At 39.9% G+C, this 23,455-nt stretch overlaps 2 protein-coding genes across 3 annotated transcripts; both read right to left on the bottom strand.

The window, feature by feature from the left end:
• Positions 1–903: 903 nt before the first annotated feature.
• epm2a (EPM2A glucan phosphatase, laforin) lies at positions 904–13,171 on the bottom strand. Of its 2 annotated transcripts, none has more exons than XM_057823163.1 (4): positions 12,835–13,171; positions 8,464–8,638; positions 2,901–3,145; positions 904–2,798 (listed from the first exon to the last, which is right to left on the bottom strand). In XM_057823163.1, the coding sequence occupies exons 1-4, from the start codon at positions 13,088–13,090 to the stop codon at positions 2,515–2,517; spliced, it is 960 nt and encodes a 319-aa protein (XP_057679146.1). In that variant the 5' UTR covers positions 13,091–13,171; the 3' UTR covers positions 904–2,514. The 2 variants fall into 2 exon arrangements, with proteins under 2 accessions (XP_057679146.1, XP_057679145.1); XM_057823162.1 differs by lacking the exon at positions 12,835–13,171 and adding an exon at positions 9,512–10,080.
• A 1,364-nt stretch (positions 13,172–14,535) lies between these two features.
• si:dkey-17e16.9 (hydroperoxide isomerase ALOXE3) lies at positions 14,536–23,422 on the bottom strand. Its single transcript, XM_057823013.1, has 14 exons — positions 23,041–23,422; positions 22,748–22,952; positions 22,588–22,669; positions 22,406–22,525; positions 22,219–22,322; positions 19,324–19,496; positions 19,088–19,231; positions 18,807–19,010; positions 17,036–17,122; positions 16,770–16,936; positions 16,578–16,699; positions 16,401–16,501; positions 16,140–16,310; positions 14,536–15,291 (listed from the first exon to the last, which is right to left on the bottom strand). Exons 1-14 carry the CDS (start codon positions 23,185–23,187, stop codon positions 15,112–15,114), a joined length of 2,007 nt encoding a protein of 668 aa, XP_057678996.1. The 5' UTR covers positions 23,188–23,422; the 3' UTR covers positions 14,536–15,111.
• Between the last annotated feature and the right edge of the window lie 33 nt (positions 23,423–23,455).

The raw sequence follows: 23,455 nt of genomic DNA, 5'->3' as shown, positions 1-23,455 counted from the left end.
CTGTAGATTTAGGTCTTTTCACATTTTCAGCAATGTATTAAGAAAGAAATGTTACACTCATTCATTGCCAGCCATTTTCAGAGCAGCCAACTCTCAATTGTCATCCATTTTAGAGCACGCTGAATGATCAAGACCCACAGTGTACAGTGAAACCTCTAGTTACGAACATCTTTACATACAGAATTTTCAAGTTAAGGCACGCCTCAACAGGAAAATTTTGCCTCTAGTTACGAAAGACATTTCAGAACAAGAAAGGCAAAATACTATGGCTGGTACTCGCAGCTCCCAGAGTTTACATAACGTAACATTGCTGCTCTGCCATTGGCTATTGCCTAGCATTCCTGGCATCCAATTGGCTAAGAGGGACCTCTACTGTATGTGTGTATCCCAGGGTCCTCTTCATTCACTCCTCGTGTTCTGACAGCTTTAGATGAGTATGTTAACTTTTGTTCTATATTCTTGGTTTTTTACATTATGCACAACTAAATTTTATGCATTATGAAAGATTAATGTGTGAATTTTGGGTGGCTTGGAACGAATTAGGTCATTTACATGGAAAACGCGTCTACTTACAGAATTTTTAGGTTACGAAACTACTTCTAGAACCAATTAATTTTGCAAGTAGAGGTACCACTGTATTGACTTTTACGTATATAACGACTAGGGTTGGGCATCGTTTGAATTTGAACGGTTCCGATTCCGGTTCCAAACGATTCTCGATTCAGAGTTTCTTAATAGGCAGGGTAAAAAAAATTGCTTACTTTCAAAAAATTACTTTTGAATTATATGAACTTTCAATTAACTATGAATTTCTCACAGTGCTATTTTTAACTTGTGTGCAAATATCAGTCTTTGAACTTGAATATGATGAAGTTTCTTTCCACAGGAGTGCACTATCACAAGGATGTTTATTTTTCAAAAGCTCACGGAGAAAACATTTACATATGGTGGAAAGCACTCAGGTGACTTGAAGTTCCGCTTTAAGAGCCCCAATTTGGCCAAATTTGACAAATGTCCAATATGCACGTGTGATACATCATTGGAAAGCTTGACATCTCAATTTTCTGGGGGAAGAAAAATTTTGAACAGGAGGGCATTTTTTTTTTTTTTTTAATGTTTTTCAAACAGCAAAACCCTATCTGGAGGCAAGCGCACGCGAGAGCAGAATTACAGACGCCATGACTTTAACAAGATATTATCGCGTACTTACCTTGTTTCGATCCAAAATCTCCATGTAGCAAGTATCACTGAGTGTCAAGACATAGTTGTGAATGCCCACAGCTGGATTTTGGGGGATTTAATGTTTGAAACATGGCAATATAACAAGGGTCGCGATGCAGAAATCGCAGACATCAAGGAGTGGTTGAGATTTTCTTTTTCATATATTTACCCCGTTTTTTTAACTTTTTTTTTTTTTTTTTCCAAATTTTCTTTGTTTGGATCGATTATTTATCATCTAACATATCAGAGAAAATGCGACAGTATCAAAAAACTACAATTAAGCGATAGTTATGAGGTAGATATCTGTGACTTTTTTTACAGACGCCATTTTTTTCATTGTGACGTCATTTGTTTAAAAGTAAATAAAAATATGCGAGTGAATAATTTTTTTAAAGGCTTTTTTTTTTAATGAAATATTAGACATCAATTAATGATTCTAAGCTAAAAATGACAGACATTTTGAATAATAAATATAATTAATTACCTTAGTTTTATAGCTGGGTTAAAACAAAAGCAGTTTCGCGACATCCGTAAATGGGGGTTTTCATGGTAAAACGGACAAATTAAAAATAGTTCGGGGGCTTAATGCGCCATGAATCTGCTATGGCAGCATATAGACATGTTGTTCTATCAAACACAACATTTGTTTTGGCTTAAAGTACAGCAGTTCCTTTTAAAGAGGAGTGCAAGAGCAGAAACTGCTTTTTCAGTCATGTCTGTGTTTTCCGCAATATATTCCTTTGCCTTTGTTTTAGAGTGTCTTATGCGCAGGCATTTTTACATGTTATTGAGCTCCCACTAATGGGCTAACCTGGTGCAGAATATCAAACAAACAAACAAACAAACAAAAAAATCAACTTGTAAAACCCAGTCCTGATTAGCAGTGGGTACAGTATAAAATCAGAAACAGTTTTTGTTAAGAAAACTGGTTGAGAAATTTGAACGGTTCCTGGAAGATCGAAGTGTTAGTCCCGGATCCCATCGATGCCCAATGCCCAACCCTAATAACGACGCTACCAAATGAAAAAAAAGACTGTTCTTTCACCAGGAAAAAAAAGTTTAAATCTACTGTTTACTGTTCTTTAGAAACAAAGTAAAGAATATAGGTAGGTTTCATAAAATGCAGCCGTTTCACCCAGAAACCCTAACTTTGCTGATTTCTATTGAAATAGAGCATCACTGCCATCTATTGGTGGTTGTGCATCACTAAAGTTGTTCTAAAGCTTGAATTTTATGTCCATCGTTTATGTACATCCATTTTGAAAAACGTAACTGACGCTGATTGATCCACTTTCATGATTCTGCGTAAGAAATGGATGGTCGCAGCCGGCCAAACTTGAGAATAAAGTCTTCATGAGCTCGCACCAAAGCTTCCTCGTCGATGTAAACAGCAGGCCTAGTGGCGGTCACAACATACTGCACTTTCCTGAGGCTCCAGCCCAACACGTACATGAGCAGGCCGCACACGGCAGCCGTCGAGCGGCCCACGCCGGCGTTACAGTGGACGTACACGGAGTGACCATTCTCTAGGAGACCGTGAAGCAGGAATACAGCCTGTGGTAGCATCCTAATGCGACCTGTCGCCAAGAAGAAAATTCCCAAGTATCATGGAATAACTTTGTTATAACTATGATACAAGTTGTTTTTACTTCAAGGAGTACTTCATGCCCCCCACTTACCCTCAGTGCTCATGTCAGGCGTTGGGATCCAAACGTACACGAGGCCACAGCGGTTGTACAAATGCATCATGGTGTCTGGCGTCATCGCTTCGTCAAAGTTCTCCCTGCAGCCGTGGGAGTTGTTCATTACATCCCCCACTGTCTGGAAGTTCATTACTGCACTGATTCCAAGGTCGTGCTTCATCTTGATAGTCACATGTTCTAGCAGTCTAGGACAGCTGCCCAGCCAAAGCCTTGGGAGCACCCTGGGAGGGACAAACGGGGATGCAGTCAAGGTTTGATTTGGAAACTGGCTATCCAAGATAACAGCTTATCCCCGTTAGATTAAGACATCATTTTTTTTTTATGGGTTTCAATCCGAATTTAGAGTTTATTACTTCATAGCGCAACTTGCCGGGCAGCACTGTGGTGTGTAGGAAGAGATTCAACATGGTCACAAACAGATAATTTAAGCATGCTGCACACTGAGCGACACAAGTAAAATTGACGATCATGGCTAGAATTCGCATTTGTCAACTATTTGGTGCACACCAAGGAACAAATAGAACTGCAACCGTTTCAAATTTTAGGGCTCCATATGAAGTACAATCTACTACATCATTTTTGATTGAACCACAAAAACAAGGTGTGATTGTCAACTTAACCAGGGTATCGGCAGGGTCTTAAAAAGTCTTTAAAAGTCTTAAATCCAATATTTTGATTTAAAGGCCTTAAAATATCTAACATTATCCTAAAATCCCATAAAAGGTCTTAAATACAATTTGGAAGGCTCTCAAAAATCTATTGACGTTACATTTATTTAGAACTGGCATCAATTTCAGTCTCGCTTTTAAATGTTTTGATTTTTGAGCACGCTATATCGTAACTACAAAGCGGTGCGGTACCTGTCGGGAAGGGGGGGGGCAGCAAGTCACGAGTGACACAACCAGACACTGCAACAATGCAGGCTAGCTACTGTTGGAATTTAGTTCCCCCGGCCAAGACGCAAGTGGGAGCGGCGACAGCCGGACGAAATGGTGCTCCGCTGTTTACCGCCCCCGCGAGCCAAACCGGGAGGAAGCAAAACTCCGCGCGTTCTCTTCTTATTTTAACCCTTTGTACTGACTCCATGTTTCAAAAGTTTAAAGAAGACTCACCAAAAACAGGTTGACAATTTATTCGTCGACAATGGTCAAAAACAAGGCAAAAACAGATGACGGAGGGACCAATGCTGAATCCAAAGCAAGGCTACATAGAAAATGTGTCTGAGCAGCAAAATTCAGTCTTATCTCAGTGTCCAGTGTTTTTTAAGTCCATGGTGTAGGAGGCCGGGCCGAAGGTGTGTCCGGGCGTTGCTTTTGGGACCTTCCCTCTGTGGCCGGCTTTGGGCGGTTTAAGTTCGTGCGTGGATGGGACGTGGTTGCCACAGCGACCGACGCTGGTCTTGACGTCCCAAGCGCCCGCTATCAACTTTGTTATCCGGGCTGGCGCTACTTGTTTTAGGACAAAGCGCGCTGGTGTTTGTCCTTGTTCATTGTCGGGAGAACTGATTGCCAGAGTTGGTGCGTCAATCTTGCTCGTGACGCACACGTTGGGCTTCTGTGATAAGATGGCGTTGTGTATCTATTCTGCTTCTTTAAACTATGGTGTGCTATTTATTTTACATTAGGTGTGTTAGAGTAGTGCAGTCCTACAGTAAATATGAGAAATGATACTATTCCCTGATTAATTATATTACGTGTGTTCGAGTAATGCAAACAGTTAGATGGTGCCTACGAGAATCGGTACCATTTTTCCTTTTCCCCTCATGAGCACCGTTAAGGTGATTTACTTTACTGTGTTCAAGGGTACAGAGTGAAGTTTGCCTAAACTATAGTTAGATGAATGTGTTAGACTAATGCAAACAATTATATGGTGTGTGTGAGAACGGTACCTATTCCCTTCACTACACATAAAATGTCACACGTGAACATGTGACGGGAAACTATTGTGCATTTTCGTCTCTTTCTCGTCTCGTCAGAAGAAAACTGGCATGCGTCTATTGTTTTAGTCTCCCAAAACACTGTTTTAGCTCGTTATCATTTCGTCATCGTCATGAAAAAAGTGCTTGTTGACGAAATATTTCCGTGTCGTCATCGTTGACGTAAACAACACTGCTGTTAACCAACCAAAAGTTTACTTCAGGAGGAGCAAATATGTAATATTTTCGGCACAGTTTAACAGAAGCTACCAGCCAGTTCACGATTATATTAGCCGCTATTTAACGCTAATTGTAGATAAAAGTAAAGGTGACACAATGTCAGGATCTCTTCCTTCATTTCGACTGTAATAAATCATAATAAAAATCTGAATAATGACTGTACCACCCTGAGGCCACCTGCTCCCTGATTATTAGCATGAAGGATGAAATCCTAGCCTGAACTCAACCCGGTGAGTTACTGCTGAGGTGAGCGTGTATGATACAAGGTGCTACCCAAATGTGGGGTCTGAGCAAGTAATTGGAAAAGCTATTATTCGGCAAGCTACAAGGGTGCAGAGCGTATCTCTGAACTCGGAACACACGGGTCCTTGACATAAGCTTTGAGAGGTCCTCAGACGCATATTAAAAGCTAACGGTATCAGCCTGGACTGTGTTCTCATCCAAGTTAATGTAAAAAGACACTTGAGGCTCATGGGCTGAAACAGCAAACCCTATGTAGTGTCATTTCGAGAAACAAAACGTTTTTTAAGTACAAAGAAGTCGGTCTGTTTTTGCAACTGAAGATTGTAAACGATCAGGGTAGGTGATATTGTACATAGGGTGAGATATTAGCCTACCTAACTCATAAATCCATATCACAAACTTGTTTTCCTGGGTGTTCTTCTTGTACGAGAAGAGAGCGTTTTTTTATTTTTCTCTCTTTTTTTTTTTTTTAAACATGTTTTGAGTCTTTTCAGTGTGGGGGAACCTCTTGGCGAGGAGATTATAATCACCCGTGGACGATCTTGTGTTACCCTTTTGACAGCGAGCTATTACAACAAAATTGAAAAGAGCAAGGCTCAAACTGAAGAAGGCTCTAAGAAGCTAAAGAGGCCAACTGAGAGTGTCCTTTTAGGACTTAAAGATTTTTTTTTTCATACAGTGGTATGAAAAAGTATCTGAACCTTTTGGAATTTCTCACATTTCTGCATAAAATGACCATCAGATGTGATCTGATCTTTGTCAAAATCACACAGATGAAAATACAATATCTGCTTTAACTAAAACCACCCAAACATTTAAAGGTTTTCATATTTTAATGAGGATAGCATGTAAACAATGACAGACGGGGGAAAAATAAGTAAGTGAACCCTCTGCGTAAAGGAGACTTAAAGAGCAATTGAAACCAATTTTTACCAAACATTTTAAGTCAGATGTGTACCCAATCACTGATGAGTGGTTTAAAGTTGCCCTGTCCACTATAAAACACACACCTGGTAAGAAATACCTTGATGAAAAGCATTGTCTGATATGCATCATGGCTTGGTCAAAAGAGCTGTCTGAAGACCTGCGATCAAGGATTGTTGATTTGTATAAAGCTGGGAAAGGATAAAAAAACATCTCTAAAAGTCTGGATTTTCATCAATCGACAGTCAGAGAAGTTGTCTACAAATGGAGAGAGTTGGGCACTGTTGCTTCTCTCCCAAGGAGTGGCCGTCCACCAAAGATGACACCAAGAGTTCAGCGCAGAATACCAAGAGAGGTAAAAAAAGAATCTTAGAGTGTCTGCTAAAGACTTACAGAAATCCCTGGCACAGTCCAATATCTCTATGCACACATCAACTATATGTAAATCTATGGCCAAGAATGGTGTTCTTGGGAGGACTACACGGAAAAAGCCACTGCTGTCTAAAAAAAAACCATTGTTGCTTGTTTAATGTTTGCAAAAAGGCACTTGGACACTCCACAGAGATTTTGGCAAAATATTTTGTGGACTGATATCACCAAAGTTGAATTGTTTGGGAGCAACACACAACGTCATGTGTGGAGGAAAAATGGAACAGCTCACCAACGTCAACACTCCCAACATCCCCACCGTGAAGCATGATGGAAGGAGCATCATGATTTGGGGCTGTTTTGCTGCCTCAGGGCCTGGAAAACTTGCAATCATTAATGGAAGAATGAATTCAAACGTTTATCAGGATGTTTTGCAGGAAAACCTGAGGCCGTCTGTCTGACAGTTGAAGGTAAAAAGAGGATGGATGCTGCAACAAGAAAATGATTTAAAACACAGAAGTAAATCAGCTTCAGAATAGTTTCAGAAGTACAAAATACACGTTCTGGAGTGGCCGAGTCAAAGTCCAGACTTGAACCCCAGTGAGATGCTGTGGCAAAACCTAAAGACAGTGATTTATTCCAGACATCCCAGGAATCTGACTGAACTACAGCAATTTTGTAGAGAAGAATGGGCCAAAATTAGTCCTGATCGATGTGCCAGACTGATCTTTAGCTAGTGGAAGCGTCTGGTTGAAAGTTATTGCTGCCAAAAAGGGTGGGGGGGGGGGGGGGGGCACAAAATATTAATGTGATGGTTCACTCACTTATTTTTTTCAGTTCTGTCATTGTTTTGCATACAACAGTAACTACACTGTTTTTTAATCTGTGTGATTTTGACAAAGATCAGATCACATTTGATGTTGATTTTATGCAGAAAAGTGAAAAATTCCAAAAGATCCTTTTTCATACCACTGTAAATGGGGTAAGATATTAGCCTACCTAACTCATAAATCCATATCACAAACTTGTTGTCCTGGATGTTTTTCTTGTGAGAGAAGAGAGCCAGTTTTATTTTATTTATTTATTTATTTTTGACATATTTTTGGTCTTTTCCGTGTGGGGCAACTTCTTACAAGGGCGAGGAGATTAGAATCAGCCATGGACGATTTTGTGTTACCCTTTTGACAGCAAGCTATTACAACAAAATTGAAAAGAGCAAGTCTCAAACTGAGGAAGTCTGTAAGAAGCTAAAGAGGCCAACTGAGACTGTCGTTTTAGGACTTATAGAATTTTTTTTTTTTCATTTCATGAAAACATTGCAACTGGTCTTACATTAGTACACTACACCCAGCAGCAATTAGCATTAAAAAGTAAGAAAAAAATGGTGTTACAACTACCCTTGCATCATTCAAGGGCCATTAAATCCTCCTCCCGGCACTCGTTTTTATGTTATATATTCGGCCATACAGGAAAACTTTTTGTGGCTTTACTGGGGATATAATCCAGATAAATTAAACGATGGGATTTGGGTTGCTGTAGTGAGCACTGGTTGCCTAGTAACTTGGGAGCCATCTTTTTCCCTGAAATGTAAAACTGTTTCAATGGGCTCGCGAGGATTTCGCTGATGAGGAATATGATGTTAGAACTCGCGATGTCGGTTGGGCTGTTTCGATTGTTAATGTGCTGGAAGTCTCCAAACAATAACTGAAGAATGTGTATTAAAGTTTTCACCCGGAGGTTAAAGAAGCGGAGATGTTTTACCTGACCTGGTGTTTGGATGGAAGAGCAAGGCTTGGAAAAGCTGTTAAGTTGAATTTAAAACTGTAAGCATGATCAAGATTGTCTCACCTGGAGAAGTGCATTGCATTCTGACCAGCCACACTGAAGTAGAAGTTGGTGGTATGTTTCATCTCATCCGTGTGGCCCGTCTCCTCGATCCAATGGCAGATAGGGTGGCAGTAAACACCGTCTACAACGTTCTGCTCATCATAGCAGCATGTTCTGTCATGGTGAGGGCCATTGCCTATAGATAATGACATGTTACTGAGGTTATTTATACAGAATGAAGTCACAAGAATAGTGATAGTTTGCTAAATTAGTGATTATGCAGATTTTGCAAGAAGTAATTTTGAGAGAATTGGCGGTTACGTCTACCCTAGGTAATTTTCTGCCTTGTAATTTGGACGATATGAAACAAGATTAGTTTGATTTGATGTTTCGAATGCACAATTTACTGCTCTCAAACTGAAATAGAATATTAATGTTTGTTTGACTTGAATGTGTATAGAACTGTATGTTAAACCTCGGACTTTAAGACTTATAGGCTCTAATAAGCCACAATTGTTCTCTTTTTACTAAAATATGTTATTAGAAACACAAAAAATATTGCCATTGATTAAAAAATCTATAATATTTAGTACATGTTTTGACCTACGGAGGGCGCCATGTTTTATGCGTGCAATGGAGGCTCGGGGTGATTGTCACTGCCACTAGACGAACACTACCGAGTTACTCCAATTCCTTCTACGCGGTGAGACGTCCAACCAGAGATTGCGCTAGACATTTTCGTTGTCTGTCATTTTGACTGACAGGGTCATAAAAATCCGGTCATAGTCTATTTCTACCCGTCACTTAAATTTTTAAAATGATAATGATGACATATTCAATAGTATTTAGTTTTCATTCATTTTTAATTAATATTGTAACGCTTGCTTGGCGGCGAAAAATTAGACACGGAAGTCGTGGTATTTTTCTCCCTTTTTACTCTGTTTACCGCCAACAACTCCTCCAAAGAAAAAGGGGCAACGATATAGACCCCAATCACCAACGTCACACAATGATCTTAATTGTGGTTGTCAGCCCAAAATCTTCTAAATATATATTAAATGCATCTTACCAGATATAAAATGACTACTACATAGTCTGTGGTGATCATTTGGTGCCCAGATTTCTTGACCAATTACAGCAGTCCATCTCGCTCTCCTCTTCGGGTCTCTCAGAAAACGGTAGAACTTTAAGTCTCTCCGTCTATCTTCTCTGTTACAGCAACCAACCACCACACACGCCTTCACCATTTTGATTATTAATATTAACGAGCAGAAAAACACACCGTAATAGAAGGCATGTACGTAGCGGTAATGTGTAAACATGACGAGCTGACACACAATATGGCGGCTCCAGTCAGGGGGGCGGAGTTGTGACGTCATGTGATTGGGGTCTATACACAGGCGGCAATCTTGTCCATCAATTGGATGACGCGCTGGCACACCGGGTGCACCAATAAGAACCTCGCGTTGATGTGTCAATCACGGTGCCGCCGCCAAACCCCGGTGATGCTACAATATTCTGACAGAAGAGCCAGCAACGTCATGCATTAAGAGAGACAATAGCTAATTAATATGCTAACTCGCCACCCTGTGGTCTGGGGTGTGAATTGCAACCTGTCAAAATGACGGACGGACTTCAGTTTTTTCAGTTTTTTCACCGTTTTAAAAAACCGGTCAACGACGGAAAATATCCGGTTAACGCGACCCCTGCGTCCAACACATGCCCACATCGGTTAGAAGTGGCGAGTACTGACTATTTGTGTTTTTAGTGCGTCTTTTATTACCTTTTCATTGCCTCAAAATACTTTTTGCATGTGTTTCCCTCTCATAAGCTCTTTTAAGCATAGAGTTTTCTTGTGGTAGCTTTAAAGCAGATTGTTGATCGGTTGACCACATTAGTCACGTAGCATATTAAAACCACCTTCATTTGATATTACAACATTTAAGTATTTTCTTAAGGCATCTTTAGTATGTTCTGTCTGTATGCATCTAAACAAAACAAGCTGAAAGCGCACAGTGGTAATTTGGGTGTCAAATTCGCCTTTTGTAGCACGCTTCGCCGGTGTGGCACATTTTAGCAGAACAGTTTTTTTTCCTACTCTCTTCTCGTCTCACCCCATCTTTCCTGTTCATTTTGCTTTTGCTGCTTGTTCTATGAAATATCGACAGTGCTGTCATGCTCATTAATGTTCCTCTCGGGTTCAAATTGAAAGGGTTGAACAGATGACATGTTTTCAAGCAGATTGTTGATCCGTTGACCACATTGGTCACGTAGCATATTTAAACCACCTTTATTTGATATTACAACATTTAAGTATTTTCTTAAGGCATCTGTTCTGTCTGTATGCATCTAAACAAAACAAGCTGAAAGCGCACGGTGGAACTTTGGATGTCAAATTCGCCTCTTGTAGCACGTTCCGCCGGTGTGGCACATTTTGGCAGAACACTTTTTTTCCCTACTCTCGTCTCGTCTCACCCTGTCTTTCCTGTTCATTTTGCTTTTGCAGCTCTTTTTGTGAAATATAAAAGGTTAAACAGATGACATGTTTATGTCACTAGAGTCATACTCTGGAAGCCCGGCAGCTTAACCATGTAATGTCACCACCCTGCAATGCCAACAACAATGGTGACCTACTAGTTCATTTTACAAATTGTACAAAAACATCAATATCAAATTATTTTAACTCTTAATAACGTTTATCTTTTAAGAACTACACGCCCCTCTATCTGTGGATCCCTTTAAAGGGAAAGACAACACCTGCCATTAATTACCTTCCGGTAAAAACTTGAAGTATTTAAGTACGCAAATCGTAATTTTTTTTTACACTTCTGATAATGAGAAAACGAAAAAGGACACAGTTTACTGGCGCAGGCATTGTGTAATGTCAGTTATACCCGCGCACATACAAATAATATACTCGATAAAGGTGCATGTGATAAAAGGTATTAATTATGTGGATACCCAGGGGCGTTATCAGGGCAGGGGTGGGAAGTGCCCACCCACGGACACGCTCTGCCCACCCAAAGAAAACTGGATTTAGTACTAACGGCAGTCTGGGCACCGCGTATGGTATCCCATTCATATAGTACGGATGTGTTCTAGGTTTTAACCTTTGCATTGTTACCTCCTCTTTCACCTTAAAAAAAAAAGTTGGTTTTGTTCCTGGGGGCGCTACACAAATTTACGCATATTTTGATTTTTTTTAAATTTACATTTTATTAGAGTTTTCACCAGTGTTCACCTGGCTGTTGAGTTTGGTGAGTTTTGAAGCATTCTGAGGGGGTCAAAGTAGGGCTCAAAGCATTGGCGGGACAAAGAATGACTGCTACGGGGCGCTACATAGTGAATTTGGAAATTGTCTTTACACGGTATCAAAGATTGCACCTGTCTTGACCTGCCTGCCGATTTTGGTGCATTTTGAACCATTCTAAGGGGGGTCAAATTGAGCTCCAAGGGTCTGGGGAACAAAGAATAACTATAATAATAATAATAAAACCGAGGAACCACAATAGGTTACCTAAAAAAAAAAAAGTCACCTGCATGCCCATACTGTTCAGTTATGGATGTGTTCTAAGTCAAATAAAATCAAATCAACTTTTATTTGTTTAGAGCAAATCACAACAACAGTTACCTCAAGGAGGAAACAAAACATGTTTTTTTAAGGTGCAGCAGCCCTAAGCTGGATTTCAACCTACTTGAGCATTGTAGCCCCCCCCCCCCCCCCCCCCCCCCCCCACGTAAGACTAATACCCACCCACACCTGGCATCCTGGTAACACCACTGCCTTCAGGTAAAAACTCGAAGTATTTAAATCGTAATTTTTTTTTACACTTCTGATAATGAGAAAACGAAAAACGACACAGTTTACTGGCGCAGGCATTTTGCAATGTCAGTTATACCCACGCACAAACAAATTATATACTCAATAAAGGTGCATGTGATAAAGGGTATTAATGACGTGGATACTTATATTTGATTGGATGAAATATTACCGGCATGGATGAAATGTCTGCCCCCTTGTCAGGCTAGTTCCTGGAAATACTAGCTTTTATTTGCGTTTTCTGCACTATTATAAATGAGAAAAAAAAGATTATCCCCCCAAAAAATTTACCAATCAACTTTCTTTCCGCTGAGTTTGACATGATAAAGGCGTTTTTCCCCTCAAGCTTGGGAATAATACAAAAAGCAAACTACCATTGATAAAAATTTACGAACTAAACCCATTGATCGCTACTCATAATTCGATGTCAGAACTTTGCTTCCATCGTGTGGTTAAAGGGTGGCATTATATCATGTCAAGTGTTCATTTTTGTGGGTACATTTAATTAAATAATCTTTTTATATATTTTAATTTTGGAACTAGTTGTGTAGCTAATTTGCATCGTCGTGTACCTTCCCAAATATAATCGCCGTCCGTTCTCCGGATGAATTTGAACCACAGCGTGTCTTTAAAGGGCTCCCGCAGCCGCACGTCGCCGAGCCACAGACACGGCTCCTGGGTCGAAACCGAGGTCCGACACGCTCTCATTGGTACCGCTTTGTTCGGATCCCAGTGTCCCATTTCATCGCGCGAGCCCAAAATGAAGAGCTGGATGTTCGGCGAGTCCGCAGTGAGAATGACACCGAATCGGAACAACATGCTAGACATGATGAGCTTATCATTTATCACGGACTAGTAGTTATGTTTGCACCACTAAAAATAAACATTTGATATGGTGGTCTAGTGTTGACGGAAGTAAAGATGGGCTAGTTGTGGTAAGAAGGACAACTTTGATACATATTCAGTGAACTAAACAGTAGCGCTCTCTACTGGTGTCATTTGTAAATACGCCATTATTTTTTTTCAAAATGCATTTTAATTAATTAATCATAATGGCGTACCGCAAGCGACACGTCACTTTTGCTCATTTATATTCATGACGCTCGCAATTGTGGCTAGGTGAGTCAACCTCCCGTTTGTCCCCAATAGTAAATGAATGGAAATAGTGTACTAATGAGATGTTTACTGAGTTAAACCTACCAGTTCTGTCCGAAAATGATGTCCCTGGTGCCAAATTCACTGGTAAAGATGTGGAAGAACATAGAAATGTTCAGTTAAAGAGATGGCTTGAGTGTCGAGGGCTGAAACAGACAGTAAAAAGAGCTTAGCCGACCTCATCCAAAGTTAGCTTTTTTATCGACACCTTTTTCTTGTGTGCATTGCCTTACGACACTGACAGTTACATTCTCCTGTTTCAAAAATCTATCCTTTTTCCACCATATGCCCTGTATTTCTTATATATTATATCCTCTGGTTGTCTTACGTCTCTGACCGTTCTTGGGGGCAATTTACATTGCTATTTTTGTGTAGCGATCGCAAATGCTACCCAGTGACAGCCAACGAACACTTTTAATTTTTTTCATTAATAACAAATCCTAATTCTATAATTTATCTACACTCCCCCCTTACTCAAGATGTTTTTTACAACAGAAAATGTAACAGTGGCAGTCAGATACCATTTTAATTTTTTTCAGGTCAATTATTGTCAGACCGAAGCAGCACGGCAAAACGCCACGCTAAAAAAAAAAACAAAAAAAAGGAAAAATATCAAAATGGCTTACCTCTTCATCCTCTGAAGGACCATGGCCTCCAACAAAATGTTTACTGAAATGTGAATGGCTTCACATTGCTTGCGTTAAACTGGTCTTTTGGACGTCCGCGCAAGATGATCCATTCTTTACATTTTTTCCTCAGAGTTTTTGGTTTCGGGAAACATATGAAGAAAACATCCTTCATATGTCATAATGTCTAGAGTCGTTTCTACAAGTTCCATAGCAGCAGTGTTTGATCGGTATGTTCTTTTTTTTTTTTTTTTTTTTTTTTTTTAAAAGATTACCAGAGAAAATAAGCAGAAATAACATGGTTTGTATGCAAGGGCGTGTCTATAATGTCCCACATCCGTGTTACGATGGCGACATCACGTCTAAAAATAGCATTCGTGCAGTACGCTATTCACGTCATAATCGTTGTCCTATTTCGGCAATGATGAAAAAAAACCAGGCGGGGATGTGAATGGAAAAAAAGACAAAACGAGATTGCAATTCAACCACCATTTTATTCACATATTTTAGCACCACAATCAGTACTTTGAAACATTTACGATAAAGGACAGAAAAAGTGCAAAAAATGGCAGATTTTGTCCAGTGTTTCAGATTAAGGAAGAGCATGTCTAGTTTCATGGCCAAAAATATTTACAAAGAAAGATTAACAACATTAGGGTTCAAGCGTTTTGTAAAATGTCCAATTTTGTGGTGAAAACACAAAAGTAGGAAACAAATCATGCTACATCAACTTTAAGTGCTGAGCACCACAATCAATACTTTGGCAGATTTTGTCCAGTGTGATGTCTATTTTCATGGCAAAAAATAATTACAAAAAAGTAAGATTAACAATATTAGGGTTCAACTGTTTTGTAAAATGCCCAATTTTGTGGTGAAACACAAAAGTAGGAGAAAAATCATGCTACATCAACTTTAAGTGCTGAAAGAATTGACAAAAACTATGCAACAAACGTTTAGTTGATATATCGCTATAGGTTTACTGACTACCATAACACCCAAATAACTCAGTTTTAAACAATTGCCTGTATGCAGGACAAGTATTTCTGTCATCCAAAAGGAATTCCCTTCTTACTTAATAATACTGTTGTCCAATTGACTCGGATCCAAATATGTGTACGGCACTACAAGCTTTGCATTTCTGGCCTTGATGGATTCACTAAGACTTGACAACTCTGCTTGGAACTCCTTCATCATCTGCTTGACTTCACGCTCTTGGAATCTTTCCTCAGGATATGAACCCAAAGGCACCTGCAATCATCGCAAAACAGAGTCACGTAGATTTATTTCGACACTTTCCATACAGAGGCACGTATATTTATTATGACTATTTCCATAATCTAAAGAGGTTCTAAAGCAGACATGTCCAAAGTGCGGCCCGTGGTCAAATTTCATCCGGCCCCCAGCCTCTGTCATAAGATCAATAACATCTGGACCGCACACAGACTTAAATAAATTGGTCAGCGGTACTGCTACCAGCATATGAAGTCGCTTACACACTAAATGCTGCTCCTCATTTACCCTCTAAATGGCAGCAGCACTCTAAGCAACATTACCCCGTGTGACCCTTGACTTCCAATTTTCTAAAATGGCGACAATCAACAAAAAAAGAAAGTTGATTGCGACGGCCAATGCTTCAAGGATAGGTGGAACTTGGACTATTTCTTCACTAAAATACACAACAACTGTGTCTGCCTCATTTGGAAAGAGACAGAAGCCATTTTTAAAGACTTCAATGTGAGGCGATCTTACCAAACAAGACATGCTGATATGTATGACAAGATTACAGGGAAGATACGCAGCGAGAAATTGAAGCAACTTGAAGCTAGTTTAATTTATTTCGCAAGAGCCCGAGAGTCAAAAGAGAATGCCACAAAGGCTAGTTGCAAGATTGTTGAAATTATCAATTAAAAAAATAATGAGGCAAATGTGACACACAGAATGGCTTGCTAAAATTTGCTCATATTGTTCTACGTAAAAACATCAGCCAAGGTCGGCCCCCCACATTTTTATCACACCAAATCTGGCCCCCTTTGCAAAAAGTTTGGACACCCCGTTCTAAATAGCTTTCTTTGAGAAGTTACCAACGCTCAACTTACAGAATCGGAGTAGTTGAGCGTGAGCACATATAGAATGCTTGCGGTCCTCGCTGTCTCGCCAATGTTTGGGAGCGTCTCCAAAAAGGTCTCCTTAGTAGACTGTCCTTTAGTAGTTGGAGATGGCTTGCGCAACAACAAGGATCCGTTGGGGGTGAACATTTCGTAGTCAAACTGAAGTATCAAAAAGAAATCACTTAAGCTCACGCTAATTTGCAGAGTATGTTCACTTACTGTCCTTTTTAGTCTTAACTGCTGTTTTACCTGTCCATTGTTGACCGCTGCATGCTGAGCTGAAACGGTGAAGATCACCATGGTGATAAACTTGACTACTTCCTCAACGGTTTGGAAGGTCTGTGGACATCCTGTGACAAAAGATATCCACAATAAAACTAATCTGGATGCAAAGACATCGCGTTGACAAATTATTCGGTTTAATACCCGAGGAAGTTTTTCCTAAGAAGCAACGAGTGAATATCTCTTGAATCCATCCTTGGAGCTCGGAGTCTTTGACAACCTCGCTGTCTGAGGGATAGAAGTGTCCTACTACGGCTTTCACAAATCTGGCAAGTATAAACAGTTCGCAATCAGTCTCTCAGTTAGCGTCAGTTAGTTTTGATGGCTAAAATAAACCTGTGGATGATGTCCCAGAGTTTAAGGCCATCATCTCTGTAGTAGAAGTTGGGAATGGACTCGAGTCCTCGACTGCGAATGTCATCCGGTATACAGAGGGAGCTGTATGTGAGCTCATCTTGCGTTCGCATCATTAGCTCCATCGTGCCTTCAACTCCCATTGAACTCTACTCAAATCCGACATAATGCAAACATGGCATAAGTCCGGAATAAGAAGGCTAGAACCTGGGGTACAATGATTAGTCCAAAACTGAACAAAGTCATACCATTGCAAACGACCCAGATGGTCCCAGCAAAACTTCACGGGCCTGAGCATTGACATGTAGAATCCACCTGAAGTGAGGGATCAGCAACTACACAGAAAGGGACAAATGTATTTTGAAATTTTAAGCAGATTTCTAAGCACCTGCGTCCGAGATATAAATACCTGGATGAGCACTAACTATCTTCTACTTAACCCTGAAAAGACAGAAGTCTTTATAATAGGCCCGAAAAGTGTGAGAGACTCTTTAGCTGCCCAGATAGTCACTCTGGACAATGTAAGTGTAGCCTCCAGCACCACAGTTAAAAACCTAAGAGTTTTATTCGACCCTGACTTATCGTTTGAAGCTCACATTAAACAATCCTGCCGAACGGCCTTCTTTCACCTGCGCAACATAGCCAAAATTTGAAATATTTTATCTCAAAGTGATGCAGAAAAATTCATTCACGCATTCGTTACATCGAGATTGGATTACTGTAACTCCCTACTTGCAGCTTGTCCTAAAAGTTCTCTAAAAGGTCTTCAGCTAGTCCAAAACGCAGCAGCAAGACTTTTAACAGGAACCAATAGAAGAGAGCATATCACCCCTGTGCTCCAGGCCCTTCACTGGCTTCCAGTCGAGTTTAGAATTAATTTTAAAATCCTTCCTCTTACATTTAAGACCATTAATGAATTGGGGCCATCTTATCTCACCGATGCTCTGGTTCCATACCGCCCCAACAGAACACTCCGCTCTCAGAATGCAGGTCTACTGGTAGTTCCCAGGGTTTCTAAAAGTACTGTCGGAGCTAGAGCCTTTAGCCACCAAGCCGTTTTATGGAATCAGCTTCCAGCTAATATTAAAGAAGCCGAGACAGTCTGCACATTTAAGATTAGATTAAAAACGTTCCTATTCGACAAAGCTTATGGTCAGGCTAGTTGAAGTCGGAGTAGACTCACAGTCTAGTCTAAGCTGCACTAGAAGCTACAATGCTGGGGGAAGTACAGCCACTAAGTTCTATCTCCTTTTTCTCACTCTACCTACCACTTGTCTCACTTTATTTCTATTTTCCAATGTTAATATCTAGTTGTCTAGTGTCTTCATCACTAGTCACCCGGTGTCCCCTTTCCCCCCTCCACTCTGGGGAGGGGCTATTTTTCAGCTGCAGCCTCCTGACTGTCCGGACCCCTGGCTGGATGGACGTCCTTGTTGCTACCCCCGTCTCATCTGGCTAGATGGACCTCTTCTTGTTCCTTTACGCCACTGCATCTTTACGGACTGTAACTTGGCCTGCTAATTCCAATTAGCAGTCCTGGGGCTTTCTGTCTATCCGTCCTGGGAGTGGATCTCTCCTGACTGTGGTACTCCCCAAGGTCTCTCATTTTCTCCCAAAGACTCTGGAGTTTTTGGAGTTTTTCCTTGTCAACATGGAGGGTCTAAGGATGGGGGATACCCAGGACTTGAACTTTATTTATTCATCTTTGTTGCTTCATTTGCGGTTTCTGATTGTGTATCATATTGCCTCTGCAAAGCTCTTTGAGACAACCTTGTTGTGATCCAGGGCTATACAAATAAAATTGAATTGAATTGAATTAAGCAGTCACATTTTACGGACAGAATTCCTGGGCCATTTAGTGCCAAATGGGTTTTCAAGTTTAATGCTTCATCTCCATCCTCAAAGAGTTTCTTTCATTGGGAGAAGTTAGAGATAGGATGAGGAATTACTTCGAACAGTTTTGTCAGAACAGTTGCAGACAGTTCGTATTGAGATTGCAAACATTTGTGCAAGCTATACCTTGTAAATAGGATGAATTAGTGGGAAGTTGCGAACAAGGCTCACAGCCCAGGGCTCAGAGACAAAGTGGGTGTTCTTAAGGTGAGAGATGGCCTGGTGAGTCATCATATCAGCATTTTTGACAAATATCTTGGCTAGAAGCCAGTCAGTCTCCGAGTCACTAGGCAGGAAAATTGGATTTTCCGTCGAGGGTTGTTGATGTATCTGCCAAAACATTGTTGTACAAGGTGATAAGCTGATTTGTCAATCATTGACTATTAGTGTTAAACACTGTGAAATACCTGTATTGCAAGTGGTATCAGTTTTTTCTCCGGGTTCAGGTACAACAGACAGAGAGGAGCAGGTACTTGCAGATGTCCGCCATTATACGGCCTCCCTTGTATTCCACTCAAGATCTTTTGGTCATAGAGGAACATATTTCCTCTCTGTGGGACAGTGAGATGTTAACATTTCCCAGAAAACACCAGATTATTGTTGTTGTTGTGAATGATTAATGCAAGTCGCTGTTTGTACATACCTTAAACTCATTGTGCAGAGGCATGCCTACCTCCAAGTATGGCTTTACCATATCCTCGGTGACTGGGAAATTTGGAGGGAGTTCTGAACACTGTTTGATCAAACAGGGGTTAACCCCATTCAAGAACTGGGAGCCATAAAATTCGTCATCTTTCCAGTGTTCAGCAAGGTAATCTGAAAAAAATTGTTAATTCGGGGAATTTAGCAGCAAATCTTTATACGAGAACAATAGTCAAAGTACAGTTTTCAGGGTATTTGATGTGCGTTTGCAGTTAGACATAACCAGAGGTCGGTAGTAACACGTTACATGCACTCCATTACTTTTACTTGAGTAACATTGAGAAAAATGTACTTCGAAGAATAGAAAATAGAAAAAGCCATACTTTTTACTTTTACTTGAGTAGAATTTTGAAGGAAAAAACGCTACTCTTACTCCGCTACATTGGGCTGCACAAGAGTCGTTACATTTTTCATCTTTATTCGACATATTAGATTTTTTTTTTTTTTTTTTTTTGCCAGTGATGCCATGAGTAGCTCTACCAATTTCACCAATGAGACAGCGCAACAATAATCACATGACTCCATTATACATATGGCAGAAAACACAGACAAGACTGTAAAAGCAGTTTCCGCTCTTGCACTCCTCTTTAAAAAAAACTACAGTACTTTAAGCCAAAACAACTGTTGTGTTTGATAGAACAATATGTCTTTATGCTGTCATAGCAGAAACATGGCACATTAAGCCTCCGAACTATTTTTAATTTGTCCGTTTTACTCTGAAAACCCCGGTTTACAGACGTCGCGCAACCGCTTTTGTTTCAACCCAGCCATAAAAAGAAGTAATTAATATTTCTTATTCAAAATATCTGTCGTTTTTAGCGTAGAATAATAAATTGATGTCTCATATTTCGTTTAAAAAAAAAAACAATGACTTTTAAAAATTATTCACTCACATAAAATTTTAACCAAATTACGTCACAATGAAAAAAATGGCGTCCGTAAAAAAAATCACGGGTATCTACCTCATAACTATCGCTTAGTTGTACTTATTTTTTTTTGTTTTGTTTCTGTCGCATTTTCTCCGATATGTTAGATAAATAATTGATCCAAACAAAGAAAAATTGGGAAAAAAAGTTTATAAGGGTAAATATATGAAAAAGAACACCTTGATGTCTGCGATTTCGGCATCGCAATCCTTGTTATATTACCATGTTTCACCCATAAAATCCCCCAAAAATCCAGCTGTCGCCATTCATAGCTGTATCTTGACACTCAGTGGTACATGCTACATGGAGTTTTCAGATCGAAACAAGGTAAGTACGTGATAATGTCTCGTTAAAGTCATGGCGTCTGTAATTCTGCTCTCGTGTGCTCTCACTTCAAGATAGGGTTTGCTGTTTACAAAACTTTTTTTTTTTTTTTTTTTTTTAAATGCCCCCCGTTCAAAAAAAAATTTCCCCCAGAAAATTGAGATTTTAAGCTTTCCAATGATGTATCACACATGCATATTGGATAATTTTGAAAGTTGGCCAAATTGGGGGTCTCAGAGCGGAACTTCAAGTCACCTGAGTGTTTTCCGCCATATCAGACTTAAGCTTGCCATTCTATGATCACGCCAGCCTGTTCATTCACGTGGCATCATAGACTTCATAATGTATTGACGGGTCGGATCGGTCATGCACTGCGCCTCGCATTCAAGTAGGGGGCCGCCCACATCAAGAGGTGCTTTTCGCAAACACGCACGCAGCGATCTAACGCTGGATTTCTGTTGAAAAAGTATGAAAGCTGTACCGCATACAAACAAGGATTGTCTCAGGAGTGATTTGTTCGAGGATTCAAGGTAATTATTATATTTTTCGTACCATGCATGCATTTTGAAACGTGAAAAAACATCAATGGGAGAAATTAGCGGCTACTGCATTGGCGTCATAATTCGCAATATTTACATAAAATAAATGCTAACTTCACGTTTTTTTTTTAAATTGCTTTTAACTAAGAATCGAGAAAGTTTTACGTCTATATCTGTAAAGAATTTGGGGATTTTAGGCATTTATTCACAACAATTTTCCCCGGAAAAAGTCTGTTTACATCAGGCGGCCGCTAGCTACATTTACTTACAGACTAGCATTGTACTTTGACATATTTACGTAAAATAAATGCTAACTGCACGTTTTTTTTTGCTTTTAACCAAGAGTTGACACTGTTTTACGTCCATATTTATAAATAATTCAGGGATTTAAGCATTTATTCACAAGAATTTTCAACGAAAAAAGCTCTTTGTTTGTGATTTTACTCGGTCAGCTTTGATGGCCTCGCCAACATTGCAGGCCCCCTATTTATCGGCCCCGCACGCCGTTACCCGTCAATACATTATGAAGTCTGTGGTGGCATATTTAAAACACCTTAAAAAATGAAGTATTTGATATAGAGCGCCGCCCACAACATGACTCGAAAGCACGGATTTTAACCTCCCTCCCAATTTTTATTTGGCACTGATTGACCCCGGAAAACTGGAGATGTGATTCTTTTAATTTCATAATAGGAACTGTGAAGGAAATATTCACTCCACTAGAGGGCACTCTTGCTCTTTGGACAAATAATGTTTCATTTGTCTTTTTTTTTTTTTTTCTTTCGCTGGAATTCAATGATTTTTTTTTTTTTTTGTATTTCTTTGGTTTCATGTGGTTATTAATGGGTTATGGTATAGTACCATTATAACAACAGCTGAGAAGAAAAATACCATTGTTAAAAAAAATGTAGGCAGTTACAATGTTATTCTTGAGCATTCTTTTCACCAAGTACTTTTTTTGGATGACTACTTCAGTAATATTATTTTGAAATAACACTTTTCGAGTAAAATTTTTGGCCACTCTACCCACCTCTGGAGATAACCTACCTGATATTTCAGTTTTTCTCTCGCTGAACATTGTTGGTATGTCTTCAACTGCTTTCCAGCTTTCCTGAGAGCCGAGCATTCCCTTCATTTTGAGTTCAAAGGCCCTGAAGTGCAACCGAAATCAAATGTCTACACTGATAACTCAAAATTTAGTATCACAAAAACAATGGGAATTCTATAGATTTACCCCGAAGTTAAGGCCGATTCAAATTCCTTAATTCTGCTCTTTGACATGCGGATTTCAGCAGGGACGCTTGATTGACTAAAATTGCTGTGGTGGGGAATTTTTTCATTGGTCGAGGCCCACCTAGAAAGAATATATTCAGGCCAACTTGAATCTTGCATATTTTTGAATATACAAAAACTTACTGGAAATTGCTCTTTTTGAATTTCAGCTCATTTTTGCGGTGCTCTATCCACAAGGAGCGGTCATCTTCAAAAGCCTTCATGGCTGAAAATAGGCCATATATTTTATCATTTAAAAATGACAACATACGTACAGATTTATTCAAGAGGATATCAACCGGACCTTTTCCTCCTCTCAGCTCCACCACCTCACCGTTGGAAAGCCATTGGTAACATGGAAAAAGGAGGGTGTCTCCTTCTGGCGTGGTCACAGACATTTTTGTGCAAAACCACTCATCATCATGCAGGAAAAACCCCGAGTTTTTTTCTACCTTCAACAACAAAAGTTCCCCAAGCGATTCTTTGGTTTTAATGGTGTACGTGTCACTCTAGAATTAAAAACACAAGGGACAAAATACAGACAATGCATAGATTCATAAAACCCCGAATATTACAGACTTCTCAGGTTCAACTCACCGTCCCAGTCTTAAAATCAATGCCCCAGTTATCCAAGTCTGTTTTCTCACTCTGTTCTTTACTGCCGATCAAGGTGACGAGTATGTGGTCAAAGGTTCCAGCGCATTCCCTTCCACCGGTCGTTACTTCTACCTTGTACTCAGCCATGATCACAGGTTAGTAGCAACTGCAGTACAGAATGCCTTCAAACTTGACTTTTAAAAGTTCAGGTGGTTCTACCAGTTTCCAGTTATTTGCTGAATCTGATTGCAACTTAAGTCTCCTCCTCTGCAGTGGAGAATGATTTTAGGCACCACTCATATTTTCACCCTTAAAAAAGGTGTATCCTAACATTTCAACAAGCAAAGACATGTACGTATTTTTTATGTGTTAGTATACGCAAGTTTCGAAAGCCTAGCGTCAATTCCAATAAGCC

The sequence above is a fragment of the Corythoichthys intestinalis genome, chromosome 19 (assembly GCF_030265065.1).
Source record: "Corythoichthys intestinalis isolate RoL2023-P3 chromosome 19, ASM3026506v1, whole genome shotgun sequence".
NCBI classification, from domain to species: domain Eukaryota; kingdom Metazoa; phylum Chordata; class Actinopteri; order Syngnathiformes; family Syngnathidae; genus Corythoichthys; species Corythoichthys intestinalis.
Note: the sequence above shows the minus strand (reverse complement) of the source record. Positions and strands in the feature narration are given on the sequence as shown.

Bases quoted from the DNA above. Each gene is read 5' to 3' on its own strand.
- epm2a (XM_057823162.1), bottom strand. From the start codon at position 9,821: ATGACGTCACAACTCCGCCCCCCTGACTGGAGCCGCCATATTGTGTGT. The intron at 8,639-9,511 runs GTAAGATGCATT...CATTATCTATAG, and splicing joins TAGTAGTCATTTTATATCTG to GCAATGGCCCTCACCATGAC. The intron at 3,146-8,463 runs GTGAGACAATCT...TGTCCCTCCCAG, and splicing joins AATGCAATGCACTTCTCCAG to GGTGCTCCCAAGGCTTTGGC.
- si:dkey-17e16.9 (XM_057823013.1), bottom strand. From the start codon at position 23,187: ATGGCTGAGTACAAGGTAGAAGTAACGACCGGTGGAAGGGAATGCGCT. The intron at 22,323-22,405 runs GTAAATCTATAG...GTTGCACTTCAG, and splicing joins GAATCGGCCTTAACTTCGGG to GGCCTTTGAACTCAAAATGA. The intron at 16,311-16,400 runs GTAAAACAGCAG...TTGATACTTCAG, and splicing joins CAGCGGTCAACAATGGACAG to TTTGACTACGAAATGTTCAC.